The sequence below is a fragment of the Diaphorina citri genome, unplaced genomic scaffold, assembly GCF_000475195.1.
Source record: "Diaphorina citri unplaced genomic scaffold, Diaci psyllid genome assembly version 1.1 scaffold820, whole genome shotgun sequence".
In the NCBI taxonomy this organism is placed as follows: domain Eukaryota; kingdom Metazoa; phylum Arthropoda; class Insecta; order Hemiptera; family Psyllidae; genus Diaphorina; species Diaphorina citri.
The window spans coordinates 93,639-114,228 of NW_007378252.1; the positions used below are offsets into that span (position 1 = coordinate 93,639).

The 20,590-nt window shown below is 39.5% G+C and overlaps 2 protein-coding genes across 3 annotated transcripts in view; one reads left to right on the plus strand and one right to left on the minus strand.

Moving 5' to 3' along the window:
* The first annotated feature begins 1,930 nt into the window (after positions 1-1,930).
* Positions 1,931-9,304, plus strand: LOC103512290 (5'-3' exoribonuclease 1). Of its 2 annotated transcripts, none has more exons than XM_017445339.2 (3): positions 1,931-2,632; positions 2,818-3,010; positions 3,145-9,304. In XM_017445339.2, the coding sequence occupies exons 1-3, from the start codon at positions 2,306-2,308 to the stop codon at positions 8,901-8,903; spliced, it is 6,279 nt and encodes a 2,092-aa protein (XP_017300828.1). In that variant the 5' UTR covers positions 1,931-2,305; the 3' UTR covers positions 8,904-9,304. The 2 variants fall into 2 exon arrangements, with proteins under 2 accessions (XP_017300828.1, XP_026681598.1); XM_026825797.1 differs by having other exon boundaries at positions 1,931-2,506; positions 2,701-3,097; positions 3,232-9,304.
* Positions 9,305-14,650: 5,346 nt separating this feature from the next.
* Positions 14,651-20,590, minus strand: part of LOC103512298 — a 14,123-nt gene continuing 8,183 nt past the window's right edge. The window contains exons 3-5 of the mRNA XM_008477053.3: positions 18,459-18,570; positions 16,280-16,467; positions 14,651-15,812 (exon numbers count right to left, since the gene is read on the minus strand). Of these exons, the coding sequence (XP_008475275.2) occupies positions 15,616-15,812; positions 16,280-16,467; positions 18,459-18,570 (497 nt within the window). The 3' untranslated portion in view covers positions 14,651-15,615. The remainder of the gene's footprint in view (positions 15,813-16,279; positions 16,468-18,458; positions 18,571-20,590) is intronic.

The following is a 20,590-nucleotide window of genomic DNA, read 5'->3' on the forward strand; positions in this document are numbered from 1 at the left end:
CACAAGGGACAAGCCTTGTTAAATTGTTAACACACAGCAAAGAAAATAGCATGGTTGATAAAATTGGTATTAAAACTTGCCCTATGTTACTGCTACTGCTATTTGAATCCCAAGTACAAGTATAAAGATTAAGATGAAGGAAATTGATTCTAAGTGAGGGCTTTCCTGCTTTGGGGGTATTCTAAATGTAGTTTTGAGGTCGTGCTTATGTACCGGATTGTACCAGGTTGAGATAGGCAAGGTTGGTAAACTTGCCTTGTTTTTAAGTTACCACTCCCATGCCAAACTGTAGAAACAATGTCCTGTCTCGTAAACAATGACTATTCAAACTGCATTTTTGGACAAACCGGTTGATAAAATTAGTGTTAAAACTTGCCTTATGTTACTGCTACTGCTATTTGAATCCCAAGTATAAAGATTAAGATGAAGGAAATTGATTCTAAGTGAGGGCTTACCTGCTTTAGGGGTATTCTAAATGTAGTTTTGAGGTTGTGCTTATGTACCGGGTTGAGATAGGCAAGGTTGGTAAACTTGCCTTGTTTTTAAGTTACCACTCCCATGCCAAACTGTAGAAACAATGTCCTGTCTCACCTAGTCTTGTCTCAACTCAACCTGGTAAGTACATAACCACAACCTGAGGTCTATAAAGTGATAAATTAATTTCTCACTTTTTATCTCATTTTTGGTGACATTTTTTTCACATTACAGACCTCCCTTGTAAATGATGGCAAGTATTCAGGCCCATGTATCTGTGAGACAAGATTTTAGTGTAATTTGTATTTTTCCACCTGGGTATTCTACTGTAAGGTCATGATTACAGCATCTGAGTCTCCAATAGTGTTTGCAATGCAAATTTATTTCTCAGGTACTTATGTGGTGACTTCTGTTAAATTTTGATTCCCTGTTTGATTGCAGATTTCAAGTAACCAGAGTTGGTTGAGGCAAAGCTCCTGTTACACTCTCAACTTAGTAACTGTTATTACAGTGTATGTGTCCCATCTGATTGAATCATTGATTTGACAAGATATCAAGATAGTCAACAGGAAAACTCCAAATTTTTGCAACTCCAAGCTTTGGTACCTACTCAAAATTATTTCTGTCCAAATTTTTTATGTTGTATAATATTATCCATTAAGTCCAAAAACGAACATTATACCATCAGGATAAAATCCGCCCCGGGCGGGAATCGAACCCGCGGCCTAGCGCTGATTCGTGTGTAGAACCCAGCATAAGCGAAGGCTTACCTGCTTTAGGGGTATTCTAAATGTAGTTTTGAGGTTGTGCTATGTACCGGGTTGAGATAGGCAAGGTTGGTAAACTTGCCTTGTTTTTAAGTTACCACTCCCATGCCAAACTGTAGAAACAATGTCCTGTCTCACCTAGTCTTGTCTCAACTCAACCTGGTACACAACCACAACCTGAGGTCTATAAAGTGATAAATTAATTTCTCACTTTTTATCTCATTTTTGGTGACATTTTTTCACATTACAGACCTCCCTTGTTAATGATGGCAAGTATTCAGGCCCATGTATCTGTGAGACAAGATTTTAGTGCAATTTGTATTTGTCCACCTGGGTATTCTACTGTAAGGTCATGATTACAGCATCTGAGTCTCCAATAGTGTTTGCAATGCAAATTTATTTCTCAGGTACTTAGTCTATAAAGTGATAAATTAATTTCTCACTTTTTATCTCATTTTTGGTGACATTTTTCCACATTACAGACCTCCCTTGTAAATGATGGCAAGTATTCAGGCCCATGTATCTGTGAGACAAGATTTTAGTGCAATTTGTATTTTTTCACCTGGGTATTCTACTGTAAGGTCATGATTACAGCATCTGAGTCTCCAATAGTGTTTGCAATGCAAATTTATTTCTCAGGTACTTATGTGGTGACTTCTGTTAAATTTTGATTCCCTGTTTGATTGCAGATTTCACGTAACCAGAGTTGGTTGAGGCAAAGCTCCTGTTACACTCTCAACTTAGTAACTGTTATTACAGTGGATGTGTCCCATCTGATTGAATCATTGATTTGACAAGATATCAAGATAGTCAACAGGAAAGCTCCAAATTTTTGCAACTCCAAGCTTTGGTACCTACTCAAAATTATTTCTGTCCAAATTTTTTATGTTGTATAATATTATCCATTAAGTTCAAATTTTGCTGCAGCTAGTCTTTTTCTTTAATGTTAGACTTGTGATATTTACTTGTAATTATTTGTCTTTATCTTTTACTTTAGTTTATTAGGTGACATCTATTATTTTAATTATATTTTTTTTTTTTAAAGTCCTTTCATTTGAAATAAGATGGGAGTTCCAAAATTTTTCCGTTACATCAGTGAGCGGTACCCATGTCTGAGTGAAGTCGTTCGAGAGTATCAGATCCCTGAATTTGACAACCTCTACCTTGACATGAATGGGATCATTCATAATTGTTCTCACCCCAATGACAATGATCCTCATTTCCGAATCACAGAGAAACAAATTTTCCAGGACATATTTCATTACATTGAAATTCTGTTTCGTATGATTCAGCCAAAAAAATTGTTCTTCATGGCAATTGATGGTGTGGCTCCCCGTGCTAAAATGAATCAACAGAGAGGCAGACGATTCCGTTCTGCCAAGGAAGCAGAAGTTTTGGAACAGAAAGCCAAGGAAAAGGGAGAGCGATTACCCACAGAGAAACGGTTTGACTTCATTACATTGAAATTCTGTTTCGTATGATTCAGCCAAAAAAATTGTTCTTTATGGCTATTGATGGTGTGGCTCCCCGTGCTAAAATGAATCAACAGAGAGGCAGGCGATTCCGTTCTGCCAAGGAAGCAGAAGTTTTGGAACAGAAAGCCAAGGAAAAGGGAGAGCGATTACCCACAGAGAAACGGTTTGACTCGAACTGTATCACACCTGGCACACCCTTCATGTGTAGATTACATCAACAACTCAGATATTTTGTAAAGCTGAAAATAACAACAGACAAGTTATGGAAGGATGTTTGTGTCATATTATCAGGACATGAGACACCTGGTGAGGGGGAACATAAGATCATGGATTATATCCGATACATGAAATCCAAACCTGATTATAACCCCAACATGAGACATTGTCTCTATGGGTGTGGAAGGATGTTTGTGTCATATTATCAGGACATGAGACACCTGGCGAGGGGGAACATAAGATCATGGATTATATCCGATACATGAAATCCAAACCTGATTATAACCCCAACATGAGACATTGTCTCTATGGGTTGGATGCAGATCTCATCATGCTAGGACTATGTACACATGAACCTTACTTCAGTCTCCTCAGGGAAGAGGTCAAGTTCAATACAAAGAGTAATAAAGGAGGCTCCCAGATAGTGACACCAGAAGAAACCAAGTTCTTTTTGTTACATTTGTCTCTGATGCGCGATTATTTGGAGTTGGAGTTTGGAAAACTGAAAGAGCCTGGTGTGTTGAGTTTTCCATTCAGCATTGAGAATATCATTGATGACTGGGTGTTGATGGGATTCCTCATTGGAAATGATTTCATACCAAACCTGCCTGACTTGCACATCATCAATGGTGCCCTCCCTCTCCTCTACAAAGTCTATCAAGAAGTGCTACCAACCCTCGATGGGTACATAAACGAAGGTGGCTATCTGAATTTGAAGAGGTTTGAGAAATTCTTAACCAAACTGGCATCCTTTGATTTCGAACAATTCCGAGAGAAATACGCGGACATTCAGTACTTGGAAGGTAAAATGGGGAAGAAATTCAGTGATGTGTTCCATAAAGAGAAGAGTAAAGAGATGGATCCTGACCTGGCTGCCTTGATAAAAGCAACAGATGATGATTATGACGACGGAACTGAAGAGGTTCTGAACTATGCCAACTATGAAGAATATTACTATAGTGATGAAGATGAAGAGTGGAGGACCAACTTCTTCAGTGAGTTTGGACAACACAAGACAGACTATTACCACTACAAGCTAGACTATGCCAAAGTTACCAACGAGGTTTTGCGAGACCAGGCCGAGTGTTATATTCGCGCTATACAATGGAACTTGCACTACTACTACAACGGCTGTGTATCATGGTCATGGTACTATCCTCATCATTACGCACCCTATATTTCAGACATTAAAGATTTCTCTCACTTGAATCTCAAGTACGAAATGGGAGAACCATTCTTGCCATTTCAACAACTGTTAGCAGTATTACCTGCTGCTAGTAAAGAACTCTTGCCAGAACCATATCAAAATCTGATGACATTGGAAAACTCACCCATTCTTGAATATTATCCTGAAGAATTTGCAACAGATTTGAATGGAAAGAAACAGGACTGGGAAGCAGTCGTGTTGATTCCTTTCATTGATGAAGTCAAACTGATTAAAGCGATGGATGCTGTGGAACATCTTCTCACGGATGAGGAGAGGTCTAGGAATAGACATGGTCCTATGCTAGTGTACACATATAGTAATGTAAATCTTGGTACCGCCTTGGCCCCTGACTATTTCCCCGCTATTAACGAAAATCACGCTGTAGAGAAACCATTGTACCGAGATGATATCTATGTCCATCCTAATAAACTCAGGAAAGGTCTCTGTCAGGATGTTAACTTGAAGCTCTATGTGACGCATTTCCCCACCCTCAAACATGTCCAGTTTACACACAAGATAGAGAATGCCAAGGTGAAGGTATTTCAACAACCAAGTCGTAACGAAAGTATTATTATTGTACAAGATAAAGTACAGGTGCCAAGTCTGAAGCAAGTCGCAGATCAAATCCTAGGGAAAACCATTTTCATCAATTACCCACACTTGATTGAAATCAGAGTACAAGCTGTTGCTACAAAAGATAGTCGCATTTCATTCGATAAAAATTCTGGTCCTGTTTTCGAAAGAGCAGCCAAAGACATGCAAGATGCGTTCCAACTATCGAAGAAATCCATAACAGATGGCTATTATACTAAACTTGGCGTTGATATAGGAAACACAGAAGTTCTGGTGTATGGACAACCAGTGGAAAGTAGAAAATATTTCTTCGGACCTCGTGGTAAAGTGACACAACAGAGAACTTTCATCAGAAGTACAGTCACCTATGCTTATCAGAGTGCCGTTCTCAATCTTCAACAGGCGAGAGAGTCCCTTGAGTACAAGACGATTGATGAAATCTTCTACCCTGGATGTCAATGTTTTGCCCTCAGTAATCCTCACTACGGTAGTGGAGGCTGCGTCATCAGTACTGTTAAAGAAGAGAATAGTTTCATCAAGTTGAGCTTTAAAGTTCAACAGGAACCTGATCTCTCGGACTTGGTTCACTTGCAGGATGACACGGTATATAATTATCTGCCTAGTTATACGGTGGCAAGTAAGCTTTCTATCTCGCCATTACTCTTGTCACGATTCACAGGGAGTATATTTATCATAGACAGTACAGAGGAAGGTGCAAAACGACATAACATTGGACTGAACATTAAATTCAGTCGAAAGAATGAAGAGGTTGTAGGATTTACACGACGGGATGAAACAACCAAGAAATGGTTCTACACAGAGCAAGTGGTGACATTGATTAAGAACTATATGAAACAATTCCCTGAAGTGTTTGGGTTCCTCAAGGATCACTCATCGGATGATATTTATCTACGAGATGATGTGTTTCCACATCAGGGTGAACAGAGAGTCGCTCAGATTGTCAGCTGGTTGAAGGAACAACCACACGCTAAAGCAGAAGTACGACCGTGTGGTGCGGCTGTGGTGGATGCAAAGGTTGTCAGCCTCATTGAACACGCTGTAGATACATGTGAGAAAGTTGAGAAACAAATCACGCTGTTTGTCAAGCCAAACAAGTTGTATATTCCTAAACCAACACTAGATAAACTATGTCCAGATCCAGATACTAAGTTCAAATTGTTTGATCGTGTCGTAAACATACGAGACTGCTACACTGTACCACTAGGATATCGAGGTACTATTATTGGTATAGTCCAGGGTGAGACAAGTTACGATGCAATGTATGATGTTGTGTTTGATAAGCCATTTCCACACGGTGTTAAGATCCGCTGCTCAGAGTCCCGGGGGTATCGCATGCCAGCCCAAGCCATGATTAACCTCTCCTATGGTGAACGTCTCTGTGGTAACAGCAACCCTCATGTGAAGAACATAAACGTCATGCAATCTAGAGGCGAGAGAAATACCAACTATGCCCAAGTCACGAGACAACCACAACGTACTACTTTCTATAAAGAGAATGCACCACTTGTGAACTCTAACTTGCAAGTCACATCACCTTACCATGTGAAAGTGTCTAGGTGTAACTCCCAGCAGAGTTCCGTGTCTCAGTCTCCAAGCAGTACAATGATATCACAACAATCGTCTCCATTCAATGTCAAACCAACGGAGAAAACTGAGCCACCACCACCACACAAGTTGAACCAAGTCAATACTTCTAGTGCACCCAAAGAAAAACCTAGAACATCTGAACAGAATCAGATCAAGTCTAATGGCAATGAACAGAAGGTGATCATCAACAAAGAAGAAAGATGCATATTCTCCAATGCAACCTACTCGATACCAACCACTCAAAACTCGGAACTATTTTCCACTGGAGGGATGTCATTCTTTGGCTATCCCAATCTATTAGATATTCCTGAAAACAAGAACAAACTGTTGACGGGTGAGATTACAGCAAACAAGATGGAGACCAAACCAGAGAAAGCAACTTGTCCTCAAGACAAAGAAGTTGAGGAAATAACAAATGGAACCCAAACGATAACCATGAATGATCTCTATCAGAGTGCAAACAAGCGATCAGAGAACGGATTCAACATCCCGTCCATATCCGACCTCATCAAGCAGAACAACATCACAGCTAAAACAGATTATCCAACAACAAGTACCTTCCCAGAGGTCAAATATACCAACTCTCCCAGTGACAATGGAGGTAGAACAGCAACTCCAGATACAAGTTTCACAACTAAACTGACCAACCTGTTCAACCGAAGCAGCTCCAATGATACCGAAGCTGAGAATACATTCAAGCGTGCCATCTCCGCCATGGTTCAGCAAAGTCCACATCTATTAGAGAAAAATAAAGAACTAAACACACCATCTGGCGGAGAACTCTCGTTTGAAGAGAAACACTCCATGGCAGCCAAAAGCAAAAATGAAACCACGCCAACCATCAAAACCGAAATGCGGAAAATCATTTCTTCTTCTGATTACCAAGGACTAGAAGAGGAGGAAGAGGAAGAAGTAATGATCATTGAGATCAAAGAAGATCTACAGCAACAACAAACAGTAGAGCCGGAACAAAATAAACAAGCTGTCAGTACAGATCCATTCAAAGAGTTCTTGTGTAAATTGAAAGTTAACAGTCAAGCACACAATGCCATACAAGTTGATACTAAAAGTATACCAACCATAGACCAATTAGAGAATCCTAGTGATATCAACATCAACACAATAACTGCTGACACTATAAACGATTTCTTTGTAGAGGCATCTAGGAGACAAGCTCTGAGTCAAAAGATCAATGTAAACACAGAGGTTGATACTAATAGTAAACATATTGTCCCAAACACACACATCAGAAAACCTAGCAACGAAAGTAGTGGTGTAAACGCAAGTGATATGTTGAAGAAAATGCTCAATATTGAATCCACTTCTCCAAGCCAAGCAGACCCTGCCATGTCAACCAGAACCCTTGTTCATGTAAACCAAGAGCCAGTCGAACAAATACAGAAACCCATGAGTGCTTTCACTGTTGTCAAACCAACGACCACTGCCGGAGATCAAGACAAAACTAAAGTGATGCCCAAAAACGCGCTCTTGTCGAGTTTGAAAAACAAACCGCAAGCACTTAACCCTTGCGTTCCCAGTTTTATTCCTCCGCAAGTTCAAAAGCAACACATTGATAAAATCAAACCTCTTGTGAGTCAGTTCCCACCACATCCTGATCAACTTGCCCAACCAGGGGATGATGTGACGTCACTCATACGACCTCAACCCGGCCCTGTACGAGGACACACGAACAGTTCCGATCTCTCCCGAAGTACAAATGCTCAGCCTCGCGGTATTCCTATCCTAGGCAGTCAGGCTGCTATGTACAATCCATCTGTCCCTTACCAGCAGCAGCAACAGTACCAGTATTACTACAATCAGCAACAACCCATGTACTATCCTCAGCAAGTAGCCTATCCTCCACCGGTACAAGTCTATCCTAACTCACTACCAGGGAGAACCTCTCAGTCTACACAGAGCACAGGACAAATCATTCACTCACAAACGTATTATTCACACCAAAACCAAGTACAAACTCAACAAGCGCCACAACAAAGTCTATGGCATTCCCAGCCAGGCGCATACCAAAACCGAACAAGCACCTCCCAGTTCCAGCCTTATCAACAGGCCAGACATCCTCAGTACAGTAAGCCACCTCATCCCATACTCAACGCATCCTCCCAGCCTGTACCTCCCGATACTACAGAAGATCTAGAGGAGCGCGCTGACTCTTACCTTGCCAAACTCCTGCGTCTGACGCGCGCACATAACCTTGGCGCGCCAGACTATACCTTCTCCATGGACGCGAGCAAACTATACGTCGCGACCGTGCGCATCTGTCACCCGCACAGCGACATTGTCGTACGCGGCAAGCCGTGCGCAAAGAAAGCGGACTCGGTTGAGATCTGCGCGCGCCGCGCATTCAATGAATTGACGCAGATCTATCCGACTGCGCCGAACACGAAAAGTGCCAGTGACGTCACAAGGGCGGAAACGAAGACCGCTGTAGCGGCACAACCGGCGCCCCAGAACACCGAAGTCGATCAGACGGACAAGAACACGGCCGCAGCTGCGGAAAAGAAAGAGAAGAAGGCGCCGAGGATAGCGGCTAAATTTAAAACGCCGCTGAATCTGAAGAACTGAAATTAAGTGGTTGGGATGTATCATCCCCAACAAGAAGTGTGATCTGTCTTCTACATGGTTAGCTTTGGTTCTGAATGGTTCAACAATGGTGAAACTGAATCACGAGTGTTCAGTGTTGGTCACTAGACTCGGGATATTACAGCTAAATAAAAACTAAACATTACATGAACATCAACTAAGCATTACCTAAATAAACATAAACTGACACCTTATTCGAAAAATAAATAAACTGTATGCCGCACGCCACTTAGTAGGCGTCCACAACGGAGAACTGACCATCGACTCTCGCCTAGTACCGATCCAAGAGAAAATAAACAAACCATACTAATGGATATAAGCGTCCTCAACGAAGCCTTGACCATAGTACCGAACCTCGCGGGAAATCAAAAAATTGAGCTGAGAATTTTTTCTGGTCGATGGTCTTGGTGAGGGTCAATGGTCAATAATCGCCGTTGTGACCGCGCACTTACAATAGATAACCTCTGTACATACTTCCAAAATGCCCAGATTTTTTTTTTTTTTTTTTTTTTTTTTACCCCAAATTCATTTTTCCCCCCCCCCAAACTTTCAAAAATTTTCCACACGCTTTTTCAATTTTATTTTTTACCACAAACTTAATTTTCCCCTCCCCCAAAGTTTCGAAGAATTTCCACAGCGTTCTTCAAATTTAATTATTCAACCTACCAGAAACGTATAAAGACTAGTGAGTGAGTGAGTGAGTGAGTGAGTTATAAGAGGAACTACTCTTTTCAGTGAACGAGTCCGATCCTTAAACATGTACTTAAGTCCTTATAGGAATAGAGAGTTAGGATCTGCTATTTTACTGAAGTGGTTTCTAAAGAAATGGATGCTTAAAAGTTGGTTTTCCATTTATAAAAACAACTTAAGTAAAATAGTATTTATAAAGGATGTCAAAATTAAATAAATTCATTAATAGTCAGGATCTGACTCATTGACTTAATAGTTCACTGAAATGAGCAGTTTTTTTTATATATATATAACTCATCGTTACACAATTTCTATAACCTGAGCAGATTTGCAAATAATTTTATTTAGACGCAAGAAGAGCCTTACCAACAAGCAACATTTTACTTACCTATCGTTTTTTTTTCTATATTACTATTATTACTGTTTTAAAATAGATTTTATTTTTAATTTTATTTTTATTATTCTAAGGACTTTACCTAGTATTTTCATGTATGTTGTTAATTCCAAGCAAATAGAATTTCCAATATATGTAAATAATAAAATTAATACCTAGGTCAGGTATTACCTATTTCTATGTGATGAAATTGAAGCATTTGTTAATATTTATTTTATTACACATTATTCTTATTAATGACTAGCCGAAACCCGTCGCTTCGCTCCGGATTTCTGCTAGTAAATCCTCAAGGCATGGCCGTTCATGTCACTCATCCATTTAGTGGTCTTGCTCGGCGTAGCTTAACACAAACGAACCGGAAAATAGCCTATAGCCTTCACGGGAGTGCAAGCAATAAGGGGGAAAAAATAGAAGAAATAAAGAGAAACTTTGGATACATAAATAATAAACACATCAATTAATAGATATTTTTTTAATGTATTTTATTAAAAAAAGAAGTAATTTTCATAAAGAAGAGATGAGTTTCCTTAATTTGCAAAAGAACACATTTCGGGGTACTTAATATGTAGATGATACCTCGGGGGTACATAGATGATTTTCGCGAAGTTTTGGTAGAATTCTTGCTTTTATTATTCTTTGAGAAGATGGGAAGGAGGATCAAAGAGAAAATAAAATTACAATTGATCGAATTCCAGCCTAGTTAGCTTGGTGGGTAGAGCGCCTGTCTTTTAAAGCGCTAGGTCGCGTGTTCGATTCCCGCCCGGGGCGGATTTTATCCTGAAGAGGTAAGGTTCGTTCTCGGAACGGCTGGACGATAGGACCTTAGCAGTCACAGTTCCCTCTATGAAACCTCTGGGAAAAAAAAAAAATAATCGAAGACCATATTACAATTGATCGAAGAAAAAATTACAATTGAAGATTTACAAATACATACTTGCGAGTAGGTTAGACTGTTATCGTAGGACCCATATATGAAGTCCCTGTTTACAAAGGCTCTTTCGAAATGTTGTTCAAATGGAAATCAAAGAAACTTGGTAGTTATCGGAAAATATTTTGATTAGGTAAACACAATAGGGTATTTTTATTTTCATACAAAACATCAATATTGATAGTATTAGTAGAAGTTTTGAACGTAGAACGCCGGAATAACATAGGTAAAAATGTAAAATTGAATATCTACATACATAACATGAATTAAAACAAGAATAACTATTTTTAAACTTTTTTTCTTTACAGATAAAAAATCGATTCGATGTTTACCTCTGAGGTCAGAGCTCCAAGTTTATACTGGCCTTACTGGCCCCCGCTGTATTGCCAAACTGATTTTTCAAAGATTTTTTTTTTTATTAAAGATTTACCTCGGCACCACTTGCGCAATACTTCAAGGCACATTCTTTTACATCCATCTTTACACGGACAAATTTGGTTGAAAAATTTCCGCCCTGGCTAGGATTTGAACCCGGCACCTCCGGGTTAATAGTCTCTTGACCACTCTGCGACTTGCCCACATTTTAGGTAACATCTTATGATAACAATGGTAAACATGAGAAAACTAGGGGTATAGTAAATAGTTATCTACATTTCTACATACATATGTAGGTAAGAATCTAACAGAACCAATTCAGCCGAATTTTCAATGAGAACAAAATTAATAATACACGTTTAGTGAAAGTGATGACTTAAGAGAAAAGGAACTTAAAGATAATCGAAGAAAAAACATCCGCAGGAGAAAAGAAAGAGTTTGTGCGACCAAAATATTAGCGTTAACTGAACCCTTGAACGTTATTTTGGTTACAAAACTCTAATGTTTATATGTAGAGTTCTTTTTCAAACACGAAAATCTGAAGTGAACATCACATGACTTTCTTTAACATTATGAATGATTTTTCTGAGCAGAAAATTTTCCATAATTTCATAACGTAATAGAAAGTAAAAATAGCGAAAGAAAATGGAGAAAAGCACAATAACTACAACATTTTAAATATTATTTTCAACATACCTATGGTGGATTTCACCAACGACATAATGAGAGATTTAATTAATGGGAGAATTTTTAATGATCCAAAAAGGAGTTTTTAACTATCCAAACAGGAGTATTTAAAAACTCCTTCTTTTTGGATCATTAAAAACTGCCTTTTGGATCATTTAAAACTCCTATTTCCATCATTAAAAGCTCCTTTTTGGATCATTGTAAATTCTCCCGTTAGCGAAATCTCTCATTAAATCATTGGTGAAACCCACCACTAGTCTGCTAGTCCAATTAGTCATTTAGTCCTCCAATTAGCACTATCCGTTCAGGTCACACTCCAGTCACAGTACAGTAAAATATGTTTAGCCAGCCTAGTTAGCTTGGTTTGTAGCGCGTCTGCCTTGTAAGCGCTCGGCCAAGGGTTCGATTCCCACCTGGGCCGGATTTTATCCTGAACGGCTAATGTCCGTTCTCGGAACGGCGGGCTTTCTGCTTGTCTGTCTTCCTTCTCTGTTCGATTTCGGGACAATAAGACCTTAACAGTTACAGTTCCCTCTATCAAACCTCTAAAAAAAAGTCACAGTACTCCCATTGTGTATAAAATATTTGACCGTTCATTGAACGTACTGTGACTGGAGTGTGACCTGAACGGATAGTGGAAATAGTCCTAAAGACCAGGTTAGGGTAGGTAACATTTCAATTTCTTAAGGTGTATACTCGTAAAATATAAGAATAAAATATAATACCTACACAATAAAAACTTACCTACTTATCATACATTTTTACATGGTTCTTTACAATTTTATTGAAAAGATTTTAGAGTGCTTATTTACACTTTAGGTGTGTTTTCTTAGTTTCTAAATTTCAATTTTATATTTAACAATTATTAATATTTTTTAAAGAAAATTTTCGAGATCCTAATAAAAATTCGCAATCACAATTTGATTTCCAGTCTTTTATTTAAAAACAAAAATTAAAAGAATAGCTCTTTCCTAAAGGGAATTAATTTATCTAAAAATCGTATGAGAGGCCAGACGGACAGCATTTTAGCGGGTATTTCCCTTATGGATGGTTCTTTTCCGATTAATGCTGTCTTGTGCCCTAAATCACCAAAGTATGGAAAAGTACCTATCTTACAAGTGTAATAGCCAATGGAAAAGCAGAATTTTGAATTTGGACGAATCATATCGAAATATGGAATTGTAAATACTTTTCCATACTTTGGTGATTTAGGGCACAGATATCAAAGGGCCCAAACCGTCCAGTACTCATACTCAGCGTCGCGCCGATAGCACGTTGAATGTACCCGTTCCCAATAAATCACTAATGTTAAGCAACGTTGCTCGTGGTTGGTATCCGGATGGGTGACCATTTGGGTAGTCGCGTGCTGGCTTTTCCCGACCTTAGTGCGCGGCCACAACGGCGACCAATGATCCTTGTCGAGACCATCACAGAGAAAATACTCAGCTCAATTTTTACTTTCCTTATCCCATAGGAAGGAAAGTAATGTAATCGGGTCAAATTTTCGATGGTCAGTTTTTTGTGCCAAAACACGTTTTGAGGTCCCTAGAGCCTAAATTCAAAGTTTCAGATCCCATTCATGTCAAGGTAGAGGTTGTCAAATTCAGGGATCTGATACTCTCGAACGACTTCACTCAGACATGGGTACCGCTCACTGATGTAACGGAAAAATTTTGGAACTCCCATCTTATTTCAAATGAAAGGACTTTCAAAAAGAAATATAATTAAAATAATAGATGTCACCTAATAAACTAAAGTAAAAGATAAAGACAAATAATTACAAGTAAATATCACAAGTCTAACATTAAAGAAAAAGACTAGCTGCAGCAAAATTTGAACTTAATGGATAATATTATACAACATAAAAAATTTGGACAGAAATAATTTTGAGTAGGTACCAAAGCTTGGAGTTGCAAAAATTTGGAGCTTTCCTGTTGAATGTGACAAGGATGCGACACGAAACTTTTGGTTAAAATAGGTGCTGCGGTTGGCGGTATTTTGACCGCTTTTTGGCGGGTTTCGACCTACTTACTCAACTTGGGTAAAGTTGTCGCCGAATGAAGGGTAAAACCTTCGTCACTAAGAACTGTACCTAGCAGTTATACAGTGACGTAAAACTTGGACGCTTGGACCCTTTGCTCTGTGGCCCTTGATTTAGTTCAGGTCCATAAGAAAGAAAAAGAATTCAACTCTAAGTAGGTACCTAGCTACCTAGTCATCCTTACGGATTTATGTACATGTAAAAAGCACAATAACCAATAATAACAAAACAATTTGATTCAATTTAGGCCGGGGGCCACAAAGTGAGTTTAAGAATAAGAATAATGGTTTTTTTTTCCAAAAACGAACATTATACCATCAGGATAAAATCCGCCCCGGGCGGGAATCGAACCCGCGGCCTAGCGCTTACAAGGCAGACGTACTAACAACTAAGCTAACTAGGCTGGCACACTATAATGTAGCATTCCAACAGCCTAAATAAGGGGAAGTAACCCAATAATAGAGTTCTTCCACCCTAACTTGTGGCATCTTGTCACCATTTTTTTTTTTTTTTTTTTTTTTTTTTTTTTTTTGGCCTCTTTTTACAAAAAACACACACGGGGTTTTTTTTCTTTTCCCCTTTTTTTTTTTTTTTTTTTTTTTTTTTTTTCTCAGTGCACCTTTGACAATGTAAACCCAAGGGTTAATTTAGTCACATTTCACACTTGATTTTTTACTTCCCTTATCCTATAGGAAGGAAAGTAATGTTTTTCTATACAAAACAATGAAAAAATAACGTACAACATAGAAACACTTACCTACAAAAAACGCTAACACCTACTAATTTATATACATGAAAATACATGAATGGAAAATGGGTTTATAATTGGAAAGCATGCGATAGATCGTAAGATAAAGTGAAAAACAACAGAGAGTTATAGTTAAGGTTGGGGGTGGATGAAAAATTATATGTAATAAAGTAATAATTAGGGAGAAACAACCCTGCTGTGACGTCAAATATCAAAGTAAGTTGTGACGTCATAGTTTTAATGAAAGTTTAGAAAATTTACTGGTTCAAGTTTAAGGTGTTTTCGATTTTTCTCGGAATCCAGAGGTCGTAGAAGAATACCTACGGATTATAGGAACAGAAATTTCTCATTTTTTACTTTCCTTATTTTTAAACAATTTCGAGTAAAAACTGCACCTATACAATCGCATGTGCTCTACAGGACCAGAAATAATAATTATGATTACTTTCTATTACTAAGTATAGCGAAGCTACGAGTATACTAGTTCTTCGTATGCTATGGTAAGATAAAGATAATCTTTTCGTATTGAGGTTATGATTACAAACACTCCGCTAGGTAGCGCGAGTGTTCACATCGTAAGCGGTTAGGTAGCCCGCAAAAAATACGTGGCTCAATACTAGAGCTCCCAATGTGTGTTTCTTTAAAACTCCCGCTACCCGCTAGGTGGTGGGAATGTTATAACCGCAGTCTAAAGGGTTAGGTAGCCCGCAAAAAACACGTGGCTCAACACTAGAGCTCCCAATGTGTGTTTCCTTAAAACTCCCGCTACCCGCTAGGTGGTGCGCATGTTATAACCGCAGTCTAAAGGGTTAGGTAGCCCGCAAAAAAACCTCAATACAACAGCTCCCGAAGTGGCACCACCAGATGGTTGACTATTTGTTCTGCAAACAGAGCTAGCATAAAGGCCACGGCAGGTTCTTCGGAGCAGTAGAACACTCCGAGACACGTGACTAGGGACAAGCTCGTCCAGAATGAAAATGGAGGTGGTAGGGGAGATACCTTGTTCATGGACATGGACGCCGTGGCATCTGTGGACGAGAAGACGGGAATTATTGAGTTTTTTTTAAAAAAAAAAAAAAAAAAAAAAAAAAGAACATTATCCCATCAGGATAAAATCCGCCCCGGGCGGGAATCGAACCCGCGGCCTAGCGCTTACAAGGCAGACGCACTACCAACTAAGCTAACCAGGCTGGCTTCGTATACGCTTAACCTTACTTTTAGGGCTGTTTGCCCCTACACCTAAGCCTCAGAGTGGGCTTTTTGTGTACAAATACTTCGCTGACGCTAGCCTATTCCCTCTTTAACGATCTCTAGCCTAGGGTTGCCAACCGTACGTTATTTCCCGGAACAATCCGTATTTTTGTCAAAAATCAAATGTTCCGCCGGAACACACCTTTGTTCCGGGTAAAAATCGGGAAATCCGTATTCATTTTGCTAGTTTGTACCGTATATGCCGAAAAAAAAGTTGGCAACCCTACCCTAGCCTGATTCTTACCATTGATGACATGTATGAAGGTCATGGTGTAGTTAATATTGGACGGATGACACGAGTAGTTGCCGGTGTGGTTTAGATTGGCGTTGAAGATGGTTAGAGACGAGATCAAGGTTTCATTAACCGCGATCTGATGAATCCGAGGACCTTCCGGTTTGTTGTAGTCGATCACCCGCGTCCCGTTGTGATACCTGCGGAGTTCGAAGAGATGAGATGAGGAGGGTGGAATTAAATAATAATAATAGTGCTTATTTATACTGCTCGCATAGGACTGAAGATGGTTAGAGAGGAGAAGATGGTTAGAGAGGAGATCAGCGTTTCGTTAACCGCGATCTGATGAATCCGAGGACCTTCTGGTTTGTTGTAGTCGATCACCCGCGTCCCGTTGTGATACCTGCGGAGTTTGAAGAGATGAGGATGAGGAGGGTGGAATTAAAGGATATACATAAGTTGGTTCCAGAAGAAGCTATGATTTAATAACCCCAGGTATTTATGAGTCTAAGCGATTGTCCTCCAAAGGTGCCGTTTAATTCTCTTTTTGGTCTTTTTGAATTCTGTGTTTCTTTCTGGTGTTCTCGGGTGAAGACAGCACCTGAATGGGAAGTATTGTGTCTCTCATCGCCCATCTGATGAGGGTTACATAGACGTGATGGGCATGTTAATTTTTGAGAACCCAAGAAAACGTTTTCGCATAGAAAACCCAAGTTAGTGGCGTCCATTCATATGCCAGTTCCTCGGTTTCAATTCGATTGGTAGCTGTACAGAAGTGTTGTAACACTGGACTGGAATGCCAGTGTTGTTTGCACTAGGCCAGTAGCTGGACTGTCTACTGGTCTCGTGTAAGACCAGCCACTCACTATCAGGTACACCTGATCAGGTCCGCTTCTTAGGTGTGCCTGATAGTGTGTGTGCTCATCAGGTATCAAGTAGACCTAACAGACGGGCCTTTTCAGCCGTACCTGTCAGGTCTACCTGATAGTGAATGCTGGTCTTATACAGCCATTACTTACCAGAATATGAAGTCTGGTTTCTGCAGACTGGGTGTCATTGTACAGGTGATGTTGATGATGCTGCCGCGTTTGACAATCATGTCCGGACTCGGGACTATGGTCACGTTGGGAACTGAGGAGGAAGAGAAGAATAAAACAGAATGGTGACACATCATGCTAGTGTCCACGTACAAGTAGTACTGGATTTCACTTGCCCGTCCACAAAACAAAACAAGCTATAAAGGTAGGTTTACAAAGTTTACATGCTCAAGTCATTTGCACAAACTGGCTTGCGTATGCCAGGTTGTTCGGCTTGCACAAATTTGTGAGAGGAACCTAGAAAAAGTATTTTTGGCTTGTGCAAACTTCAAGCCTGCGTCCACACGCTACGATTCACTTGTGCAAACCGGTTCGCGGAATCCAGTTTGTGTAAATGGCTTGAACGTGTAAACCCACCAGCATTAGTGGTCCGGAACCCAGTCACTCGATGGACTTCCGGCACTCTTGTTTTTTTTCCTCAGTGTGGACCATGCCTAGGGCCTTTAGTTTGTGGCGGTATTTTTCAACCACCTAATTATTTGTGTAATGAGTAGGTACCTAATACCAACCTATGATTTTTGTAAAATATACAAAGGTTGGTTCCAGAAGAAGCTATAATTTTAGTAACCCCAGGTATCTATGAGTCTAAGCGATTGTCCTCCAAAGGTGACGTTTAATTCTCTTTTCGGTCCTTTTGAATTGTGTTTCTTTCTGGTGTTCTCGGGTGAAGACAGCACCTGAATGGGAAGTATTGTGTCTCTCATCGCCCATCTGATGAGGGATACATAGACGCGATGGGCATGTTAATTTTTGAGAACCCAAGAAAACGTTTTTGCATAGAAAACCTAAGTTAGTGGCGTCCATTAATATGCCAGTTCCTCGGTTTCAATTCGATTGATAGCTGTACAGAAGTGTATTTTGTAACACTGGACTGGAATGCCAGTGTTGTTTGCACTAGGCCAGTAGCTGGACTGTCTACTGGTCTCGTGTAAGACTAGCCACTCACTATCAGGTACACCTGATGAGGTCCGCCTCTTAGGTCTACCTGATAGTGTGTGTGCTCATCAGGTATCAGGTAGACCTAACAGACGGGCCTTTTCAGCCGTACCTGTCAGGTCTACCTGATAGTGAGTGGCTGGTCTTATATTACTTACCAGAATATGAAGTCTGGTTTCTGCAGACTGGGTGTCATTGTGCAGGTGATGTTGATGATGCTGCCGCGTTTGACAATCATGTCCGGACTCGGGACTATGGTCACGTTGGGAACTGAAGAGGAAGAGAAGAATAAAACAGAATGGTTACACATCATGCTGGTGTCCACGTGCAAGTAATACTGGATTTCACTTGCCCGTCCACAAGACAAAACGAGCTATAAAGGTAGGTTTACAAAGTTTACATGCTCAAGTCATTTGCACAAACTGGCTTGCGTATGCCAGGTTGTTCGGTTTGCACAAACACAAATTTGTGAGAGGAACCTAGAAAAAGCATTTTTGATTTGTGCAAACTTCAAGCCTGCGTTCACACGCTACGATTCACTTGTGCAAACCGTTTCGCGCAAACCAGTTTGTGTAAATGGCTTGAACGTGTGAACCCAGTCACTCGATGGACTTCCGGCACCCTTGTTTTTTTCCTCAGTGTGGACCATGCCTAGTAGGCCCTTTAGTTTGTGGCGGTATTTTTCAACCACCTAATTATTTGTGTAATGAGTAGGTACCTAATACCAACCTATGATTTTTGTAAAATAAACAAAGGGCGGGATTATTGCCTTAGGCAATCTCTGCCATCCGCCTGCCATTTTTTACGTTTTCTCATTTAGAAAATCTGGAGGAATTGTTTCAATGCAACAACAGTAAAAACGGCGATGAAACACTCATCTCCAGAAATAAAAATAACAAAATAGGTAGGTAATAATAACAAACAACTAACAACTACCTATAGATTAGACTATACCGTACTATTATGAGTCACTCTTATCAATATTGATTAGTTCTCAATTAATTGACTTGTGACAAAACCTGGTGACTAGGTACCTACTTGACTCTATAGAAAAAAAAAAGGAAAAAAATAAGCCTTTCCATTAGTTGTTGTTGTTTTTTGTTATAGTAGGTAGGTAGTTTAAAATTTTTTGTTTAATTTTGTGCAGATCGGATAAACATGAGAACAGCTTTTAAACAATTGAAAGTTTTGAAGTGAAATAATCCAAATAATTTGAAGTTAAATAAATAATCGAATACATAATACAAAGAAATTGAAGTGAAATGAATAATCAAATAATTCAATAAAGACATCGGATTTTCTTGTTAGGTAATTTCATACCGAATTCAAACAATTTGAAGCGAAATAAAGGATGCACTTAAAGGATGTATTTTAAAGTGAATTTGAATAAAGGATGTATTTTAAAGTGAATTTGAAGTAGGTATTTTTAAATGAAATAATTCGAACGATTTGAAGATTTTAAGTAAAAATAAAGACAACATTATTCTCAAATTATATAATACTCGTGTTTTGATGAAACCTTGTGTGTAAGATGATTAATACGATGTGGTTAATGATGAACATTGCATGTTTCGTGTTATTTCTCAGCAGTGTTTCATCGAAACAGCCCAACTATGCAAGAGGTAAGGTTATAGTCCAGGGATTTCCAACTTCCATGTGTATGCGGGCCACATGCTACATAGGCAGGTACTTCGCGGGCCACATACACGACACACCACTAACACAAAACTAACAAGTGAGCTCACGTGAGTTAGTGCTAACTCACTTCCTTCGCTCACCAATCATTTTATCACCTAAAACCGTCAACTCAATCAAACTTTTTCCTTTCAACTTTGACATGCATTCAGCGTTTGTCGTTGCTTGTACGAACTTTATTATTTATGAATTCTTTACACTCTGTATAGGTATAACTTTAGTTTATACAGGGTGCGCCGGAAAAGCACTGACAACGGCTGGCTGGGTAGGTAGATCTCATCATTTCCAACAATGTTCTCATATGGTTACAGATGTAATCAGCTATCTGTAACCGGACTTTTTAGTGTAGGCGTGATGTCCCACGCGATCTTTTTGTGACTGTGCCGAGCCCAATTCTACAGTGGTAAAGGTGTTCCAAGACCACCGCAGTAAAAGGATTGAAGCCGAAGCAAAGGCTCTTTTCCAGGTAAGTCTAGTTTTAAAACACGACGAGGTAATTCTTACTTTGAATTTTAGACATGCGTCATATTAAAAAGTTTTTCACCAAAAGCCTGAAAAGACCCTTTGCTTCGGTTCAATCCTTTACTGGGGGCTC